The following is a 14,132-nucleotide window of genomic DNA, read 5'->3' on the forward strand; positions in this document are numbered from 1 at the left end:
ATGTATGTATGTATGTATGTATGTATGTATGTATGTATGCAGTATGGACTAATAATTTATGGAAATGATTTTAACTTGTATGTGTAGGCTACAGGTGTATGAAAACATTGCTTTAAAACTTATTTACGATGTGTTTTGTTATACTGTATTCTTCCTAGTGTAAGACTTGTTTACATGTACAGCTGTCCTGAAATCGTTTATGGTCATAGCGAAGGGTACATACATTGTACATGTATGTACCTTCAGAATCTAAAACATCACATTTGATGAAAATGAAAATTTGATGATGATGTGGTTTGGTCTTTACTTTGATAGCGTAGAGACTAAGCTATGTGACTTGATATACTGGCTTGATAGTATAGCCCAGAGACTTGGCTATCTGACTTGACATACTGGCTTGATAGTATAGCCCAGAGACTTGGCTATCTGACTTGACATACTGGCTTGATAGTATAGCCCAGAGACTTGGCTATCTGACTTGACATACTGGCTTGATAGTATAGCCCAGAGACTTGGCTATCTGACTTGACATACTGGCTTGATAGTATAGCTCAGAGACTTGGCTATGTGACTTGATATACTGGCTTGATAGTATAGCCCAGAGACTTGGCTATCTGACTTGACATACTGGCTTGATAGTATAGCCCAGAGACTTGGCTATCTGACTTGACATACTGGCTTGACAGTATAGCCCAGAGACTTGGCTATCTGACTTGACATACTGGCTTGACAATACAGCCCAGAGACTTGGCTATCTGACTTGACATACTGGCTTGATAGTATAGCCCAGAGACTTGGCTATCTGACTTGACATACTGGCTTGACAGTATAGCCCAGAGACTTGGCTATCTGACTTGACATACTGGCTTGATAGTATAGCCCAGAGACTTGGCTATCTGACTTGACATACTGGCTTGATAGTATAGCCCAGAGACTTGGCTATCTGACTTGACATACTGGCTTGGCAGTGTACATGTAGCCCAGAGACTTGGCTATCTGACTTGATATACTGGCTCGACAGTATAGACCAGAGACTTGGCTATCTGACTTGACATACTGACTTGACAATAGCCCAGAGACTTGGCTATCTGACTTGACATACAATACAATGTACTGGCTTGTTTGTGGTGGGTGACATTTTCAAGCCAGATAGCCAAGTCTCTATTACTGGGATGGATACAGTAAACCAATTCTGTATATGTTAGAGCATGCAAGCGCTTCAGCAGTAGAAAGAGAATGTATTTATTACTGCTTACTGTACACACTGGGGAAAGTGGCTGGAAAGATGATACTGAAGTCGTGTGGGCTCCAAATACTTACTGACTAAAAGAAAGGAGTTTTTCAGTATATCTGATGATGTACCATAATGTGTAGCATTAGTGTTTGAAATGAAAGTAAACTGTAACAAAATGTTGCCCAAACCAGCAAGAGAACTATAAAAGATATAATATGTATATGTACAATTTACATATGTATGTATGGTACAATGACAAATATTCATCAAAATTTCATATTTTGTGAAACCATTTTTTTTTTTCCCTTTTAACTGTATGATTCAGGTAACTACTTTGTACATGTTTTACACCATAGTTTTAATTCAGTTTATTTAAAAATTCAGCTGTTGATCCATAAAAAATATGATTAATATTACCCCCCCCCCCACCACCCCCCACTTGAAACACATTTATGACAGTTTCAAAAGCATGCAATTACACCAGCAAAGTAAGAATGTCAGCTATGTAACGATACATTGTACTTGATATTTGAGGGTAACAGCTTGTGTGGTTGTCAAACCATGCCAATGATTGATTGATTGTCTGGTTATTTTACAACCTTTACATGACCTGTGTACATTACACTTTATTACTCATCTTATGCATTATGTATTGTATTTTTTTACAGTACTTACGAACAAATAAGCAAGTGTCAGGTTTTATATAGTGACAGAGAAAATGAGCAAACATATCAAGTGATAATTAGATGAATTGTAAATTGTCAGGCTATTGTTATACGTTTTATGGTTTGTGGGTTTTTGTTGCAGTGTTTCTTTTTACTAAGGTGTCAGGATCCAAATTTAAGGGGAATTATTCATGTAAAATTGATGGTTGTATAGAATGATGTTTGTTTAAGGAATCTCAGGTAAAATATCAGTTGGATCAATAGAGAGTTCAACCACTATGGTTCAACAAAAAACACTACAAAAGAGCTTTGTATATGGAGGTAAAGTATGCCTGAGTTCCCCATTCATTTTTGCTCAATTTCCCCTTTGCATTGCGCTGTAAATCTGATATTCACAAAATCAAGTTTCACCAAATTTTCTCTGTTAACAGGCATTTAAACACCTTAGTAAAAACACTGCTCTTGGTTATCAGCTGTTGATCCTGCTCACTTGACAGTGTGTTGATAGAATAACAATACTATCATAAACTATTGTTTATATGCAAATGATATGCAAATTTGATTGTTGCATGCAGATAACACTCAGCATGCAAATAATATTATTGGGTGGATCAGTCATGTTTTATACCTGTGAGATGAATATCTGACATAAGGAAGTAGTCTGTCACATTTTTCAAATAATTGTCAGAAACACAATGTACTCAATAAACATTTGTTGTCAATGAGAAAATGAAGACATTATAAAAAGTTGTCCCAATTATCCAAACTACATGTAGCTTCCTCATGGTAAAATACATGTACAACAATGTAGGGGGATCAAGCTCCTACAGCCAATTCAGGGATGGTGGATCATTTGTTTGGTAATGTGTTCATGCAATCTAACGTTTCTAAACATAAATAATTGGTGGCTATTCTTGATGATGTTTGAAACTAAATATCGCCCGATAATTACCGAATGTTTAGAAAAGTAAAAAATGGTACAATATTGTACAGCTGTGCTATCATAGCTACTGTTGTCGTATTCGCACAGTCGCTCTTTGAGGTTGATATGTTTTGCATTTCTTGTTATAACCAACTGTCTTGATCCATAGAAATTGTGGATGGTAATCTCAAGATGACGCTGGGTATGATCTGGACCATCATTCTTCGGTTTGCTATCCAGGACATTTCAGTGGAAGGTAAGCTATTGTTTATCGTTTTACTTTCTCTAATCCCACTTCACTTTTGTTTTATTCTTACAGGTGGAACACAGCTTCACTAGTAAATCCTTGGGTTAAACAGCATACCAGAAATGTATGGTGTTCACCCGATTGTTTTTTCCCTAAGACAATATCTTAGCCATCATGTATGGATTATAAGTTGTAATGTTTTGTTAACAAATATTACAGCAGTGTTCAAGAATCCTTTTCTGATTTGAGTAGCATCATGCTAGCTGAGTGGTAGCAACCGGCTGGCACTAACATGTCACCAGTATGTGTTTGTAACTGGAAGGGTTAATACCTACACCAGCCCTAATGTTAAAACCAGGCTGACACCTGGCTTGCAAATTACAGGGTTCTTGAACTTTCCTGTAACTGTAATAGCCAAAAGCATCTGCTCTAGGTTAGGTCAGAGGGATGAGATTACATTGTAGGAAGTGTGAAAAGTGTGAAACTGAAGTTTCGCCCACATTCTTAAGTCTGAGATGTATCTGTGATACCATCGCATATTTGGTATGTAGGGATAGAAGACAGAGGCCAAAGTTCACCATACTCCTTGCAAGGGTACTTTACATAACAAAGAGTGACTTTCATTTGACTGTCATTTTACAGGGAACTATAGAATGTGAAAATATGGCAGTTCTTTGTTTATGAAGTCAAAAAAGTGAAACATGTGATGTGACATAATGTAAAAACTCTTGAGGAAGTCAAAATAATGGGTCCCACCTCTTAAAGTGGTTCCTGTATCCCAAGAAACTGAAGTAAAATGTTTCTTTTGTGCCAGTAAAGGGATATGACCCTACAGTGACTACGTGCATGTGTTCACAAGACAGGTTTAGATCTAATGACCTTTTTTTGGAATGAGAAATTTGGCACTCAAGTATTCAATTCTGCCATATCCAATGTTAATTTGACAATGATATCATACCTCTAATCAGAGACTTCTACTTGTATGTGTACATGTAAATTATTCACATGACTGACTCCAAATGTGAAATATATACGCTACAAATTACTCTCATGGATTGATTTTGATATAAGAAGGTATTATAGAATTAACACTTTTTAATCAGACATGCATACTGTGATACCGACAGTACGTCTAGTATCATGAATTACGTTTCTAGCTTGATGAGCCAGGTGAAGTGATTCACAAAATGTACTCAACCTTGGGTGTATGTGGAAATCTGGATAGGGATCATAGCTCAAATAGGGCAATACAATACAGTTATTTTGAAATGGTAAATTTGAAATGGATGTGATGTTTCGATCCATCTACCACGGACCTTGATCACACAATGAAGAGAGACATCAACGCTGAATAATTAAATCATTGCGTGATCAAGGTCTGTAGTAGACGGATTGAAACGTCACATTCGTTTCAAATTTACCGTTCCAAAGTAACTAGTGTACTGTCCTAGTGATTCTTGTAACCATGAACAGCATATTCTCCAATGCTCAAATAGTTGTCATGAAATGTCATTTCTAGTATGTATTTTCAACAGTAGAGTTATTTACTTGGATCACATACAGTCAGTTTTGCTATGTATTCACACAGCTACATACCATACCATACATTTATCTGTATGTAGAGCAATGCAACTAAATGTTGCTAGTTTAGAAACTAAAGAATGTAGTTGAAAGCTTTCGAAAGTGTGCCTACAAATGTCAAATTCCTGAATCGCATAGCTTTGTATATTCTTAGACAAAACAATGAAGTGTTTATGATTATTTAGTATGATTTAGTATGATTACAAGTAGATTGTAGTAGTACTATTATAGTGATTTACTGTTTACCCAATCATGCAAACTGAGTCATACTTCCACAGAAAAAAATAGAATGAGAGAGCTATAAAACTTGTTTGTTGGTGTCAGTTTATTTGTTGCATGTCATAAATTATGAAGTCAAAAAGGAACTTTAGATATAATTTGCTGTAGACAATGTCTAATATATATATATTTCACAAATGGAAACAGAAGGAGAGGGAACCTCCAAAACTTGCTATAGTGGATGTCGGTTGATTTTGTTGTCAATCATAAATAAGTTATGAATGTGAGAAGAAACTTTGGATAGTATTTGCTGTAGACACTGAATCATGTATTAAAGTTTAATTGCTAGGAATCTGTCTAAATACCATACTCTACTTTCAGAAAGGAAACACTATCGCCAACTTTACTACAGTATAACTAAGTTAAGACAGTTGTGCCTTCATTACTGTAAAAGTACTAGAACAATTTCAGCACTAAGGATCTATTAATTTGCGTAATCACTTTACTGTTACTATGTGTATGTTCCAAATAAGTTCTGACAAAATGCCTTCTTAACAGATTATCACAAAAAGTTGTATCTGTGCTTCCCCAGGTGACCATCCATTATCTGACAATCTTTTATTACAATAAATTGAAGATGATACTAGTATTACAAGGTTATAATGACTTGGTAGCATGACATTAGACAGTTGTATTGTCAATCCAAGTGACTCAACTTGCTTGAATTGCTTTGATTGACATAGGTTATAAACTGCTTGAAAAAAAGGTTTGAACTGCTTGTGTGTTTAAATATAACCTTTTGTAAATCATTTGAGCTACCAAGCTGATCAACATTTTTTGTCACTACTGACTTTGTCAGGAACAAACTGACTCATAGCATTCGAATATAGCATAGACAGGATTTTAACAGTGTGTGTGTGAATATGAAAGTCATGTGAATATTAATTTCATTTCTTTGTAGTCTCAAGGTCTGAGTATGTTGAAATAGACAAAAAGAGAGAGGTGGATTCCGAGACGAAATTTGATAGTAGAAGAGAATCTATTAGTAAGGATGAATTGCTAGCTTTGTCAGATTAAATAATACAGTAGATATTTTTGTTAATTTCCCAATGATATCTGTTCACAGTGTATCTCACAGCATATTTCATCAGAGCATACACTTTTGAATATATATCTTACATGATATTTCACTACAGCATACACTTTTGAATAACAACACATCAAAAGATAGTTTATGCTGAGGAGAAATGTCTTGTATGTGTGTTTAGTTTTCAAAAGTTATTTTATATTTAAAATAGTATAAACAACCTTTGTTCGTGTAAATAATTAGTCAATATTTATATAGATATTTTAATTTCCTTATAGTTGGAATTTTTGTCAAGTACTATAATAATACACCCTGAGTCTTATTTCAATAAGTTAACTGTTTTTAGTTTAGTGTAGTGTATAGTTTTGTTTGATAGTTTCATAGTGATATGTTTGGTTATTGTTTTGGTATGTTCAAAATCTTTTCATACATTTGTTATATTTTTTTGTAGATTTATGTATAGACATGTTTTTTATAGTATATATCATAAATAGTTTCTGTGAATGAATCGTGCAATATTGATAACTGTTCCTATACTTTGGTGCGTTTAAATGAAAAGGAATGAAATATGAATGGTATGCGACTCTTCCCTGTATTGCCTCTGAGACATTGCCCCCTTTTGAACCATCACAAAACGTTTCTGTTTGATTCACAAAAAAATTGCAACATGATCATGTGAAACATTGGTGTATATTGACCCTCAGAGATGAACTTTTACTTCTTTTGATATCTGATTATACTCTCGCTTTTTTCATAATCCTCCAGTTTCAATAGTTTGACTTCCACATATCAACACTACACAATATACTCTAAATCAATGCTGTGCAATTTGCATGTAAATTTATCCTGACTTCAGTTTGTTAGACGGGTCACAATTCCAATATAGGGAAACTAAATTAATCCGAAGTGAACTCTTAAGTTTATTACCACTTGTTCAATTTACACGCACAAATTCAGAAAATGTTAGAATCGCAATATGTATCTAAGAATAGCTACAACTGGCTGGGGGGCAATGACCTCTGAATGACCTCAAATTATTTGACCAGCACTTTCATTACCGGCCTGTCCGCCAGGGTTAAATAGGCAAATTGAACCAAAACAAATTGATTATCAAGTGTATGGTTGAACATGTACCACTTCAGGCAACAAATTGTTTGTAATCTCTCAAGAACATATGTCTTGTATGTCCGGAATGATGACTTTGTCCAGTCAAGTGAAATGCTTCCTTCCTGGGTAGAAGGAACATAAGTGTACATGTATTCATTTACTGTGTCTGTAAAGGGTTAATTGTTTGAACAATGCAGTTATTCAATAACCTCAAATATGCTTACTGAAAGCTTTCAGTTTTCCTTGCCCCAAGTACAGAATCCTTTTTTGGTACACTTTCTGGTGCTTTCATGAGAAACTTGTGACGTGACTTGTATGTGCAGGCATGTCTTGTTTTCAAATAGTATGACTCTTGTGAAGGATAGATACTTCTGTGTTTTGTCAAATGCATTCATTTCTCCAATATTAGCATTTCTGATCTGCAAAACGTATACTTTGTAAGTAAAGAACTTCATCCATAGTTATTGCAAACAAGTTTGTTGTGCCAGCATGCTGTATTACATATCAATGCTATAGCTTTGAAACATTTTAAGTATGTTAACTCAATATCACACTATCGGGATCAAAGTAGCCATTCTAAGTTTATCAAAGTTTAGGAATATCAAATTGTGAGAATGTCATTTTGAGGTCTTTCTCAGGCAAAGCATAAACACTTTTTTCAAAATTTGACACTGAGGCAAGATAAACTGAATATATTAGAAAGAGTTTTTAGTTGTTGTAAATGTTTAGGTATGAATGTGACTAGATATTTTTAAGTTAATTATTACTTATTTTGACAGATCACCACAAGTTTCAGTGGATAAAGTTTGGTCAAGTTTGCATCATTTCTTTGCCAACTACACAAATACCATTCTTGTTTCGTAAATATATGTTGTGGTTGAACAGTAGGGCTTTTATTCCAGGGCACTCAAAGGACAATTCTTGTGGGAACCAATCATTGTAAATTGAATACAAGTCTTTTATTCATAAGTCAGTTTAGCAAATGACTCTTTTGTCCAGACACTTGTCGTTAATTTGATCAAAATTGAGAACTAAATCTGTGCAGAATTAAACACAACCCCAATTTAGTGATTACAGCAAAAACCTGTTAATAATTGAGGTATGCCAGTGCATCTTCAAATTTCATTATCGCGGCACAGATGTGTACTCTCTCCCTTTATTTGTTATTTTTTGTGACAATTTAAAAGTGTATGTGACTTGACTGTAGAGTTGCTGATATTTGCCTGGCATGATGGGTAAATATTTGCAAGCAAGTATTCACGGAATGTATATATGGTATGTATATATGGAGATGGGTTGGAGGGCGATTGTTCTGGATTGCTATGACATCAGAGCTAGATGAGATGACCTCAAGGTCAATCCTATGTAATGTATCCACATGAATGTGACCCTGTATGAAATGTCACTTCCCACAGGCACATATTTGGTATCCATGTTTAAATTCCCTATATTTTTGTCCTATTTCTGATTTTGATACCTGTGCTGTTTTCCACCCATAAATGTTTGCTTCTTGAAAAGTGGGATCTGACGTTGACACTTGTAAAAAGGAGCTGTTTGAATATGAACAAGAAAGATCATAAAGAAATATGTGGGAGTCATGATAATTATAGATACATCTATTTTTGGAAACTTCAATATGTGAAAATAGAAGACCACAGTGGAGGAATTGAACATTCATATTTGTGGAGTAAAACACTATTATGGCCACTGAGGGCGCTGTTTATGAAATCAGGAACTATGATATGCTTGTGTTGTAGCAGTCAAGTTTTACTTACTGTTATTTGTTATTGTTAGTTTAATTAAATGGTTATTACAGATTTTAATTGTTAACTCATGTTGTAATATATTTATGCTATGCTATATATGATTTACAACACAACTAAAAATATTGTTTTGGTTGATGAAGAGTAATATTTTGATAAATGCAGGTTTTATAGCACCTGGACTTGTGTTAGGGACAATTGCATAATGTCACACAAGCTCAGTAAGCAAACTCTTTTCATTTAGAGAGGGTCTGGCATCAATGCGATTGCTGAACTTCATTTTCGCACTTCTAACCAAATTTAGAAAACTTCCACACCTTTGATGATAACAGGTTCTGTATTTACTACCGAGATGTTGCTATGATATTTAAAATTGACTGTGAATCTGATCTACAGTGCTGGATTTCTGCTAATATAGTAATGTGTTGACTATGTTTTTACATTGCATCATTCGTAGTGGTGTGTACACGTGTCGATGTCACACTAGTGAATGTTCGTGGGGGCTTAAACAAACAAAATTCACTTATTGAGCTTGTGTGACATTGTGTGATCATCTCTTAGAATTTATGTTACCTATGAAATGTACATATTGATATATTTTTGTTGTAATTCATAGATCATAGAATTTTAATCTGATAAGAAGTCAATGAAATATTGATATTTTGCAATAAAATTTACATTTCTAATGAAATCTATCCTTGGCTTGTTTCACTTGACAGAGATGTCAGCCAAGGAAGGCCTGTTGCTATGGTGTCAAAGAAAAACAGCGCCCTATAAGAACGTCAATGTCCAAAACTTCCATATCAGGTAGGTCAAAAAGAATAACTTGTTCAACACTTGCATCAGTTATATAAGAAGTTAGTGTTATCAGACTTCACCTAAAAGTGTTAAAACATAATTTTATCTTTGATATTACAATGTGGGTAGTCAAGATAAGGACAACATTTCAAATATGCTGATGAAATGAAAACAAAATAATGCAAATAATGAGTAATGCAGAACATTTTTATCAGTGAATTTATTGAAGTCTGGTATATCTACATGTATAAAGTGTAAAATTAGGAATAGGGAACAAAGAAGGGACTGATAACAGAGATGTTATTATTATTCAAATTAGTCATGAACAGACTCGCTGTATACTTGGTAGGGAATTCTGGGTAATCAAACAATGTAGGTGCTCAATCATATATGCTGATGTCTCAAGTGTCCCTGTCTGTCAGTCTGTCTATTGTTTCTACATATAAAAATGAGGATTAAGACAGGCAGCCATAAGGTACATGTAGGAACAGTAGATATGGGCACTAAAGCTGGTGGTGACTTATGCATATGTAATTAAGCCACCTCCAGTGTGTGCATACCCAGAATTCCCCACCCCAGTGTACAGTCCTTGTTCATGTGGCCAATTTGAATAACTTTGTGACTTTTGATGGCATACTGCACTAGACTTCATCTAAAACAGCTAGGACAACATCGGCCTCACCTTTGTACCCCTTTATGAGGTTGTATATGAAAGAGTAGTATACATCTTTACGATACATAACACTGACAGTCACTGTTATCTGTTGATGTCTGTGACTAGGGTAGCTGTCATGGAAGATGAACAATAAGATGGCTCTATTAGCCTGTACATTCCATGCTATACAGTCTCAGTAAAACTTTCTCTCATTTTGTACAAACCGGGAATTAACCATACAATGTTTAAAGGCCCAATTCAAATTAGGATTAAAGTTGAGGTATAAAAAACTGGTGTTTGGCAGAGTTGTAGAAAAAGTTGACCCAGAACAAAAGAATGGTCCCTGTTGCATTTTATTCCTAATTAAAATAAAATTAATGTGATGACCCTGGGATTGAAACATGGCCCTTAAAAACATTTGAACACATTGGAAATGAAGTAGACATTATGCATATACCCATGCAGCCAGTCATCACAGGAACCCATGTTCTCCTAATACAACTCCACAGGAATAATTTATTACACTAAGACTCTAAATTTGGTGGTTAGGTGTGGAATTTTATGTATAATGATGCTGCCCCTCAGACTGACAGTATCATTTTATGTGGGTGTGGTGTATATTTTGCATTTTAACTCAGTGAATCATATTATTGCAGGGCGTGAAACACAATAACATTTATGACAAAATACTTTATATTGTCATACTGGTGTATATAATTTTATGTCATACATATTGAAATACCACTACAATATTGAATAATACTTATCAGTAGACATATTTACATTTATTGATGTGAAATCATTTGCCAATAATAACTGCTAATTGAAAGAAACATACATGTAAATTTACATATTGCTTGGGTATTTTAATACATGTCTGTATTTACTCTTTTTGTTGACATTGACCTTTGCAAAGAGTAACGGAACAAAAATATGCATGTCTATATATTAAAAACCAAATAACTATAACTATTATAGTAGGCCTACCAGATAAGTATGTATCACACCTCAGAATTACCCCCCATTTCATGTTTCCTCTAAATGTGAAATCTCGAAAATAAATTCTTGAAACTTTTGCTGTTATTTTGTTCAAGAAAACTCCAACCTATTCTCCTTTCAAATCAGTAAAACATAATTAGGGGTCACCATACAGATAATTTATTTGTAATAGAGGTGAAAATGTTATCAAAATTTAGTCACTTTAAAATCCAATATGGCCACCAAATCCAATATGGCTGCCAGATACTTTGTTAACTCAATGGGAAAATAAAAGATTGTCAGTTTCCTTTAAAACAAGATGGTAGACCCCCAAATTTCTTTAATTAATTCATAAGTACCAGAAGCCAGCTTCCATATGGCAAAGTTAAAAGAGATTTTAAGAACTTTGAATCCCAGTGAAATTCATTACAGAGCTGCATTCTACTGATACCTTAAGTGTAGAATAACATAGTTTGATTACAGGAGACATCCTATCCACCCCTACCTCTGTGCTCCCATCATCCTAACTCTGAATGTATTTAGCCATGCTATTACATGTATTTCAAACCATCCATATCAGCACAAATGTGTAGATGTACAATTGTATATCAGATAGTCGTTAGGTCTGCATAGTGTATATGAAAACTAAACCACATATCTGAACAAAATGTCTTTGTTTTGTTTTTCCACTACAGCTTCAAGGATGGGTTGGCCTTCTGTGCCCTGATCCACAGACATCGTCCAGATTTGATCGACTACAATTCACTAAAGAAGGTATGTCCAGGTTTTGTGTCTCATTATGGCTAAGTTAGTGGGTCAACATCTAGGGTCTACTGTCCTTGTCTCACCTATTTCACCTAATCTAAGGGGGCCTACTGAACACTTGTAAATACATGTTACTTTGTACATTTCAGCATGAAATGAAGCATGGATGATGATAATGAGATGTCCACAATAACGTGTCATTTGCAAGTGTCGACTGTGCCTCTCTCTCTCTTTCTTTCACATCTTTATTTTTATCATACCACGCTACAAAGCTAAGCACACTTCTGTCTTATTCTGCATTTCATTTTATTTCGGTGTTCTTAATTAATATCTTCAAACGTTGGGTTTTAAAAGTATACACTTAACCCTGTCACCAAATGTTGAAACAGAAACTTTTAGTTTCATCATTTTGTTATTATTTTTATGTATCCATCATGGTTTTTTTGATAAGTTGATTGTTTTTCAAACTTACATTCTTTTGACATGTATTTCTTGTATATAAAGTATTATGATTTGCATATGTCAATGTTTTTTTTATTCACCTTTTGTCACCTAGGCATTTTGTTGGAGTTATTTCACCCTGCACTGCCATCTGAGTTTCATGTTATGTTTTGTTTTATTTATACACGTAATTCAACCCTGTTGTCGATAGGATTTTGCATAACCCTTTGTCTTTCACGATTAACCTGATGCATTTTAATTTCAGTTTCATTTTGCATTATCCGTAGTGTTTCATTTTATCTTCTCGCACTCTTTGTCGGCATGACTCCTGATGTTGTCCCATTAAAGTGTGGACATGGCATCTTGACCCAATCAGTTGATGCATCAGTCTGTACAATTAGCTAGCCTAGTGATGCACGGAAACCTGGCATTCGTTCTTTAGGGTTTGTGTGGCATGTGCTCACTGTGCCATAGATTGGTCAGTGAGGGGGATAGGCATTAGAGGGGGTTGAATGATGGGCATGTATGTTGACGTGTGTGTTATGAAGGTCAAAGGTCTCCAAGCTGTATTGCACGTACCACAGTATATCTAGATGTGTTTTTGTTAGTTCTGAGTTGAGTTTATTCTGGTCTCTGCATATTGTCAGATTTCTCCTGCAACGTTTTATTGTTTTGTACCTGTCTTGTAAGCATGTATACAGAATGACAAATGTGTCAATTTTAAGAGTGTAACCAACAAATTTGTGTCCCATATAATACTCACCTTATTTCTGTATACTCTGTCCTGTTGCACATGTTGTGAAAGTTACTTAGCAGTGTATGAGTAGGGTGAATGAAGTGTGTTTAGATGTTATATTACAGGTATAGTATTACTGAAACATGAATACATGTACAAGGTGAAACTGAATGATAGAGATACAGTTATGAGACAGTATGCAAGTGACCGCTGTTGTGTTGAGCTAGATGTTATGAGAGTTAATGAGAATCTAGTGAAAGTGTTGTCAGAGAGAAGTTTTAGAGGAAAGATATGAAAGTATATGGTGATGGAAGGAGATTAACTATGAGTTGTATGACAACCACTCTGTGCAGTCAAGGAGAAATATCGACATCACACGGAATAAAAAAGAAGTTTGACGTAAGCAGAAGACTAGTAAGACCCAAGTGGTGGTGTGCTATGAATTTATGTTAAAACTTGAATGCCATTGAATTGTATATCTTGTGTTGTTTGTATGTTGTCTTGTCTTCAAATGAGAAGTATGTTCATTTCTTAGGATGATCCTATGCATAATCTCAACACTGCATTTGACGTGGCTGAAAAATACCTGGATATCCCCAGAATGTTAGACGCAGAGGGTATGTAATAGAAACATTAGCAGTGATGTGGTACAAGAAATGATGTAGTATACTGTACACTGCTGTTGTATAATTGTGCAATCTTTCTCACATGACTGTTACAGTATGGTGAATAATTTATCATAGAATTTAGTAAGAAAACATCAGAATATCTCTCCAAACCAGGAAGTTTCTCTTTAAATGTTTGAAATGATTAGACAGTATCAGTCAGGTGTATTGTAAATGTCAACATTTGACATCATAGTGTACAGTGTTTCGTTGTTGGCGTGACGATTTGTAATAATTAAGTAGCATCCAGAGTGCATGAGATGATGTTT

At 34.8% G+C, this 14,132-nt stretch overlaps 1 protein-coding gene across 1 annotated transcript in view; it reads left to right on the forward strand.

Annotated features, from left to right (window-relative positions):
* LOC144450420 (alpha-actinin-like) overlaps window positions 1-14,132 on the forward strand; it is a 60,776-nt gene that overhangs the window by 26,921 nt on the left and 19,723 nt on the right. Inside the window, exons 3-6 of the mRNA XM_078141019.1 lie at window positions 2,991-3,077; window positions 9,545-9,632; window positions 11,952-12,030; window positions 13,734-13,815. Of these exons, the coding sequence (XP_077997145.1) occupies window positions 2,991-3,077; window positions 9,545-9,632; window positions 11,952-12,030; window positions 13,734-13,815 (336 nt within the window). The remainder of the gene's footprint in view (window positions 1-2,990; window positions 3,078-9,544; window positions 9,633-11,951; window positions 12,031-13,733; window positions 13,816-14,132) is intronic.

The sequence above is a fragment of the Glandiceps talaboti genome, chromosome 2, assembly GCF_964340395.1.
Source record: "Glandiceps talaboti chromosome 2, keGlaTala1.1, whole genome shotgun sequence".
NCBI lineage: Eukaryota > Metazoa > Hemichordata > Enteropneusta > Spengelidae > Glandiceps > Glandiceps talaboti.